This window comes from Phascolarctos cinereus, unplaced genomic scaffold, assembly GCF_003287225.1.
Source record: "Phascolarctos cinereus isolate Bilbo 61053 unplaced genomic scaffold, phaCin_HiC Scaffold_3;HRSCAF=262, whole genome shotgun sequence".
Taxonomy (NCBI): domain Eukaryota; kingdom Metazoa; phylum Chordata; class Mammalia; order Diprotodontia; family Phascolarctidae; genus Phascolarctos; species Phascolarctos cinereus.
In genome coordinates, this window is record NW_027555736.1 from 42,643,014 (window position 1) to 42,651,675 (window position 8,662).

Genomic DNA, 8,662 nt, shown 5'->3' on the forward strand with positions numbered 1-8,662 from the left:
ATGGTGAAAATGGGAAATAAGACAAATGTTGAAGAATTCATCTTAGAGGGATTTCCTGCTGTTCAGCACCTTAGGAAACTCCTCTTTGTGGTCCTTCTACTGTTATATCTTGTGTCTGTCATAGGAAATACAGTCATCATCACGATCATGTGTATGGACCATCGCCTGCAAATACCAATGTACCTTTTTCTCAGTGGTTTCTCTTTCCTGGAATGCTGTTTTACAACAAGTATTATTCCCAAATTGCTGGCAATCTTTCTCTCAGGTATGCAAACCATTTCCTTTGCTGCCTGCCTCACTCAAGCCTTTGTCTTTATTTCTCTTGGGGTCACAGGCTTCTTCCTCATGGCTGTGATGTCTATGGATCGATACATGGCAATTTGCAACCCTTTGCATTATCCCAGGATCATGACAATGAGGGTCTGTTTCTTTTTGATCCTGTTGTGTTGCACTATGGGAGTCATTGTAACAACTAGTGTGGTTATAAAAGTGTCTCAGTTATCCTTCTGTGGCCCAAATATCATCAAACATTTCTTATGTGATCTTGGTCCTCTGACACAACTCACAAGCTCTGACACAAGTGTCATTGAATCATTGGCTTTTTTTCTTGCTCTGTGTATCATTCTGTCCTCCCTTGTTGTCCTAATCATATGTTATATCAATATTACAATCACAATAATGCAACTCCCATCAGCCAAGGAGTGCCAGAAAGCTTTCTCCACTGTTCCTCTCACCTCATTGTCCTCTTTCTAATGTATGGCAGTTGTATTTTTATGTATATAAAACCCAATCAAGCCAACAGATTAGACACCAACAGAGAGGGGCTCTCATGAACACTGTAATTACCCCTGTACTGAACCCCTTCATTTATACTTTACGAAATAAGCAGTTCAGACTGGCTTTGAGAGACGTTATTTACAAGATGAAATTGTTGAGATAGTCAATACCTTAAAGTTGGAAGACAAATTATTTTAGCTAATCCTCCATAAACTCCATTAATTTTTTTTTGTTTTTTTGGTGAAGCAATCAGGGTTAAGTGACTTGCCCAGGGTCACACAGCTAGTAAGTGTCAAGTGTATGAGGCCAGATTTGAGCTCAGATCCTCCTGACTCCAAGGCCAGAGCTCTATCCACTGCGCCACTTAACTGTCCCTGGTCACGTCTAATGAAATAAAATCACCTTAATTTTTAAAGCAAGTATCTCTGATAAAGGTCTCATTTCGCAAATATATGAAGAATAGAGTCAAATTCGTAACAATGCAAGCTGTTCTCTAATTGATAAATGGTCAAAGAATATGAACAGGCAATTTTCAGACGAAGAAATCAAAGCTATCTATAGTCATATGAAGAAGTGCTTTAAATCACTTTTGATTAGAGAAATGTAAATTAAAACAACTCTGGGGTACCCACTTTATACCTCAGATTGGCTGAAATGACAAAAGAAGGAAAATGATAAATATTGGAGAGAACTGGGAAAATTGGGACACTAATGTACTATTGGTGGAGTTGTAAACTGATCCAACTGTTTTGGAGAGCACTTTGGAACCATGCTGAAAGGGCAACCAAACTGTGCATACCCTTTGATCCAGCAATACCACTACTAGGTCTATATGCCAAAGAGATCATGAAAAAGGAAAAGGGCCTACCTGTGAAAAAAATATATACAGTAGCCCTGTTTCTGATGGCAAAGCATTAGAAACTGAGGGGATGCCTTGGCAACTGGGGAATGGTTCAACATGTTGTATTATATGAATAAAATGGAATATTATTGTGCAATAAATGATGCTCAGGCAGATTTCAGAAAAAACCTGGAAGGACTTATACAAACTGATGCAAAGTGAAATGAGCAGAAGCAGGAAAACATCGTACACACTATCATCAACACTGTGTGAAGAGCAGCTATGAAAGACAGTTTCTCTCAGCAACAAAATGATCCAGATAATTACAAAGGACTCATGATAGAAAATGCTATCCACATCCAGATAAAGAACTGAGGGATTCTAAATGCAGGTCATAGCATGATTTATTTTCACTTAGTCTTTTTTGTGTTTTTCTTATTTTGATCTATTTCTTTCACAGCTGTGACTAATGTAGAACTACATTTTACATAATTGCACATATATAACCTGTATCAAATTGCTTACCATTGTAAGAAGAGGGAAGGGAAGGGAGAAATAGAGAAAAATTGGAACAGAAAATCTTGTAAAATAAATGCTAAGAATCATCTGTATATATAACTGGGAAAAATAAAATACTGTTTAAATAAAGATAAAAGTGCCTTATGTTAAATAGAAATCCCAGGGTCACATAGTGTTAGCTGGAATGGACCTCAGAAGTTCAACTTCTCTATTTTATAGTGCAACTGATATTAACTCATCTAACATTACTAAGATTTATAGAGCACATTAATGTTTGCAAAGCACTCTGCATAAATGATCTCATTTGAGTATTATGAGAACTCTAGGATTTGGTATAATAGGTACAATTATCCTCATTTTTGCAGATAAGGAAACTGAGGTAGAGACAGGCTTAGTGACTTGTTTTGAACAGCTAGTCAGAGTCAGAGGCAGAATATGAATCCAGATATTCCTGATGCCATAACCAACACTCCATCTACTGCACTATTCACAACTCATATTCACTAAGTATGGGCCAAGTAGTCTTTGGACTTCTTACCTAAAACAGAGGTGGCCTAAATGGTATATGTCTGGAGCAGCGAGGGGGCACAGTGGATACAGCACCAGCCCTGAAGTCAGGAGCACCTGAGTTCAAATCCAGCCTCAGACCCAACACTTGACACTTACTAGCTGTGTGACCCTGGGCAAGTCATCTAACCCCAATTGCCTTAAAAAAAAGAAAAAAAAGAAAAAATGGGATGTGTCTTCTTACTCAATCAGGGAAATTTTGCTGTTATGTGTTTACTGTCAACTGAGGAGCCTAATGATGGTACATATGGTTGACAGAAAACCTGGAAGTATTCTCTGACCTGAGAATTAGAGACCAAGCTATGGGAAAACCTTTAGGGGTATAGATACAAAAGAAATGTTAGTGTACTTTATGGGACTAGACAGAGAGACTTAGATTAACTGTTTCTCATTCAGAGTAAATAAAGACTTGAGAGGATGAATTTTCTCTGAAACCACTTAGTATTCCTCTTGTAATGCTGGTCTACTAAACAGAAGGTTCTTCAAAAGCTTAATCACAACGAAATAGAAAGCCATCTCCCCAGAAGGGAAGGATGTTAAACAAACAATAAACATAAAGCATCATACAATGGGTGATGTGCCTGGAGGGATTATAAAAAGGATGCATATGGGTTTAAGTAAAAATGTATCTCCATCCACTCCCTGTCAACATGATTATCCAGTCTAACATGTAGTTCAGTTCAGTTGAGATTTAGAAATAATTTGGAAATAGCCTCGTATGAAACTTCCATCTAATTTTCCTCTTTAAAGCCATACAAAGCATGTCTACCTTTTCAATAAACAAATAAAGAGGCAACAAGATACAATGGAAAACATGCTGGATTTTGAGACAGAGGACCTGGGTTCAAATCCTGTTTTATGAATCACTACCTGTGTGATCTTGGGCAAGTCATTAACCTCTCTGGGTCACAGTTTCCCTCTCTCTAAAATCAAACAATTAAGCAATATACATTTTTTAATCTCTTATTATGTTCCAGGTGTTATGCTAAGCAGTGGGAATACAAAAGAGGCAAAAGATAATCCCTGCCCTCAAGGAGCTTACAATCTAATGGAGAAGACAACACACATACAAATATATATTTTGTCAGCACTCTCTCTCTTCCAGAAGGTTGCTGTGTAGCAGCCATTGTCCCCAAGGTGCTTGCCAGATTTCTCTCTGGTATACAATCTTTTTGGCAGCATGCCTCACATAATTCTTTGTCTTCATTTTTTTTTTGGCATCAACAGGTTTCCTGCTTCTCATTGTATTGTCCCTTGATTGATTTATCTGTAACCCTCTTCATTACTACAGCATTATAACCTTCAAGAGGGTCTGTTTCCTGATAACTTACCAAGCAAAATTGAATATAAGCCTATGAGGGAAAAATAGATCTTTGAGGAAATAGAGGACTTTCAATTATTCCTGATGAAAAAACTGGCACTAGATAGAAACTTTGAGGCTCAAATAGAGGAGTAAATAAATAGAAACATTAAAAAGTAAACAGGAATGAACAATGTTTAACAATGTTAAACAGCTTAAATTCAAATATGGGACATGATACATATGGCCCCTCTGAACCCTATTATCATCGCGGGTCATAGAGAGTGACTTAATTAAACAGAAGGCCAAGAAATGTTTCTGTTAATGTCTTGATCTTAAGAAAAGAATGGAAGGAGAAGGAAAGAGGAATACACTGGTAGGGGAGTCAGGGAGAGAAAAGAAAGGAAGGTTAGGGAAAATTATATCACATAACCAAGGTGTTAAAGTAGACATCCATATAAACAAGAAGGAGAAGTTTGGGGTGGGGCTGCTAATACTGGAACCTCATTCTGGTCAAAAGGAGGTAGACTAACACATATACACATATGTACACACTACAGTTGGGTACAGAAATACATTTCAATCAAAAGGGAAATAGTAGAGAAAGGAGAGAACAAGGGAAGTAGAATTTGAGGGAGCATAGATTAAAGGAAGAATATATCCTATGCAAAACAAACTCTAAGGATGAATAAAAATATTTATAGCTCTTTCAGGTGGCAAAGAATGGGAATCTGTTGGGGTTGGCCATACATTTGGAAATAGATGAACAAGTTATGGTATATAACTATAAATGGAAGACTGTTCTGCTGATGTCTTATCAGAGTAATCATCACTCCAAATCCTAGAGTACTAAGGAGGAAATGTGCTACCTTGTATCTCCTGATAGAGTGGTGAAGGATTTAGAATGCTGAATAAGATAAATATTATTTTAGACATAAACAAAGTAGAAGCTTATTTAATTGATTATGCATGTTGATCATTTTTTTTGTATTCTCAGTTAGTGAAGGGAAGTGAGATGGAGAAGGCATATTTTGAATGATTAAAAATAGAAAACGAATTGTAGAAGACAGTGGCAATCAAGGAAGGCTTTTTTTTTTAAATCACTCAGCCAACTTCTTTGTCCTATGTTTGCTGTGGGCCACAATAATGAACTGGTTTTTGTTTTCAGCACTGTTTCTTTGGTGTCCATTACTATGACCTATGATGAACAAATTTTGCTATTACATGTCCCACCTGAGGGTTCATACCCTTTGTCCTAACCGCAGCAGAATGAAAACTTCCTTCATTTCTAAAAGGGCATCTTTTCCCTGGTTGAGGAGGTGTATGCTTCATGTTCACAGACTTTGAGGTTATTTCTGATATCCTACCTTCAGGCTCATATTCCAGAAAGACAAAAAGATGGATTATGAGAGCAACAGAACAGTCCTATTAAATTTTATACCTGCTATATTAGTATTCCAATATGTATTACTATTTTCCTTTTTTAAGAGACTCTAGCTGACCAAGTTTGGTCTCAGTCATCTGCTGGCAATGCATCAATTAGTTAAAGGTCAGCTCTCTAGATATATTAATCTACACAGTTTCAATACCCTGTCTTACCTTTTCCCATAACCTCAAATCCCACTGCCATAATTTTGATCCTGTTTTCCCAAAGGGTTTAAGAGAATTTGATTTCTCTAATCCATTTGAGAGATTTTTGATGTAAAGAGTTCAGATTTAGAGTCTCCAATAGTTTGTCCCATGTGGTTGCAGAAATTTTTAAAAAAGGAAATTTGCCTTGGCTATGCTGTAACCAAGGGCTACTCATTATTCTTTTAAAATCTGGTGTTAGAGAATAAATGATGAAGTATCTTTCATGCCCCTCACTGAAGGAGTTACGGCTATGTATATGAAATATCATATCTATTCTCATTGTTGTTGCTGCTGTTGACTCATCTCAATTGTGTCCTCTTCATGACCCCATCTGGGGTTTTCTTGGCAAAGGTATTAGAGATGTTTGTCATTTCCTAATCCAGTTCATTTTACAGATGAGGAACTGAGTCAAACAGGGTTAGGTGACTTACCCAGGGCCACACAGCTAGTGTTTGAGGCCAGATTTGAACTCATGATGATGAGGATGGGAGCTAAATACCAAAAAGGGAAAACTCTAGACTTTCCCACATGGCCAAATCTCTGGTTTTTGCCTGAGGCTATAATCCCATCAACTGGCCTTTCATTGTGGCTACACCCAATCTCCCCTCCATTGTTTTACCTCCCTATGTATGGCTCCTGGCCATTTCCCACCCTTCTAGGCTCCATTCTCCCTTGGTCACCAGGTCCAGGTCCCAGGAGTTCTGTTCACCTAAGTTTACTGGTCACTCCTAGATCCCTCCCACAGTCTTTCTGTATATAAGGTCCATCTTGTCTCCATTAAGAGGCTCAGATGACAATGTTCTAATAAACCTTATCTTTGGCTAAAAGAAGGCTTGGGTCAAATTCTTTTGGACAGGACCCACGTGTTGTGATATTGGGGTCCCAGCACCCCTGAACCTCTAAACCACATCATTTTAGTGGCCCATCCAGGGAAACTGCCTAACCCCAAGTTCTTCTCCAGCCAAGACTGGAAGGGTATGTAAGCCTTCCCCCACCCCTCCTTTCTTGCTCTGCAGTTGGGGTCACTCTTCAAGCACCAAGGCTTGGAGTTGCTTTTCTAGTAGACAGTTAAGAGGCTGTCTCACACTGGTCCACTGGGTCTGTTCAAGGCTATGGACCTGGGTACACCTTCAGCATCATAGAGGGCAAGGACGGATGCTCTATGTGATACTGCATGCTCAAATCTATTAATTCCCTCAGTGCTAGGGAATTGGGGAAAACTGCAGTTGGTTTTTGGTTCCCTGAGGCTTACTTACTCCCTTCCCTCTGCACCTCTGAATCCTCCTTCATGGAGGTTACAGGGAAAGTTAGAACAGCTAAAAATATCTTGGCAGATTCTGGAGGTTTTGTGAGCTTACTAATGTTCAGACTCCTTAAGAGTCTGCCCAATACGAAGGATGTTCTAATAAACCTTGTCTTTGGCTGAAAGAAGGCTTGGGTCGAATTCTTTTGACAGGACCCACGTGTTGTGATATTGGGGTCCCAGCACCCCTGAATCCTAAACCACATCAATGAGGATGATTCTTCTTGACCCCAGGCCCAGCACTCTATTCACTGTACCACCTGGCTGCCCCACACATATTCTCAGGCATGATCATCTTTTCACTTTCACTTAAGGGCTTTACTTTTTACAAGAGAGGTTTCAGTAGAGATGGCTACCTAGAGGAAGGATAGATGGAAGATAAAACACAAGAGAATAGAAGAGGCTGAAATTAAACAAATTAGGGATAGAGAAATAGCAAAGCTATGACTGTAAATTTAGGAACAGTGATATGAGTTGAATTTTAGGTCATCCCTTTTCCATAAAGTTGGTCAGTCAGTCAGTCAGTAAACATTTATTATGTACCTATATAACATGCCAGATACTGATGATATAAAGATAGGTAAAGGACCGTCTGTATTCTTAAGGAGCTTACAGACTAATGGAGGAGACATAAAAAAGCTACATACAAACAAGATATATGCAGCATAAATTATTGATAATCAACAAAGGAAAAACACTAGAATTAAAGGGACTAGAAAAAGCTTTAGCTATGATATACAGGAATGCAGGGGATATATTCCAAACATGGGTAATAACCAGGGAAAATGTCCTGAGTTGGGAGCCATGGCATCTTATTCAAGGAATAGCGAGTTCAGTTTTATGTGATTACAGAATACAGGGGGTTGGGGTGGGAGGGGAAGATATAAAGTGAAAAATATTGAAAAGTTTGCAAGTACAGGTTATGAAAGGCCTTCAATACAAACAGATGATTTAATATTTGATCCCACAGGTGATAGGGAGCACTAGAGTTTATTGAGTGGGTTGACCTGGTTAGATTGGCACTTTAGTAAAAATCACTTTGGCCGATGAACGGAGGGGCTGGAGTAGGGAGAAACTGTAACAGGGAGACCAATAAGCAGACTATTGCAATAGACCAGGGAAACAGTCATAAGGGCCTGCACCAGTGTGGGGCAGTGTCAGAGGAGAGAAGAGGCCAAGTACACAAGATGCTATGATGGTAAAGTTGATAAGCCTGGGCAGCAGACTGTCTGTGGGGCCAAGAGTGGAGTCATGGACATTGGAAGCCCCAGGGGTTTTAGTCAAACAAAGCCTAAATCAGAAATGTTCCTGATCTCCAAATCTCTAGTTGGGACCATGTAAATATAATTTAGGATTTAAGAAAATCCCTTGGGTAATCTTGTATTTTTTTATATTTTTAAACCTTGGTAAGGAAAGAATGAAAGTCTTGGAAGCAATAGTGATGTGTTTTAAAAAAAAATGAAAGCCTAAAGAGAGTCTTGCTGCTCTGATTTCCAATTCAAAAAAAATGACCAATTAGTTACTTCAAACTATTCCCCCCTGACTTTAGTTCATTCTTTGTTCTCACTCATCCTCATTACTTCTTTACATATCTACCAAGTGGCAAAAATGTTTTCTCCTGGTAGCAATACATAAATCAGGAGGGAAAAATATCCCAAAACATATAGGTCTCTAGTTTGGATAAACACATTTGCAAAATCAATAGTTTGTGGATCTAAGTCTG

General features: G+C 38.6%; 1 protein-coding gene across 1 annotated transcript; it reads left to right on the forward strand.

Moving 5' to 3' along the window:
* Positions 1–940, forward strand: LOC110213990 (olfactory receptor 6C75-like). The gene is given in 3 exon segments (XM_078150613.1): positions 1–718; positions 721–819; positions 822–940. Coding segments are annotated over 3 exon segments (936 nt in total).
* Positions 941–8,662: the final 7,722 nt, after the last annotated feature.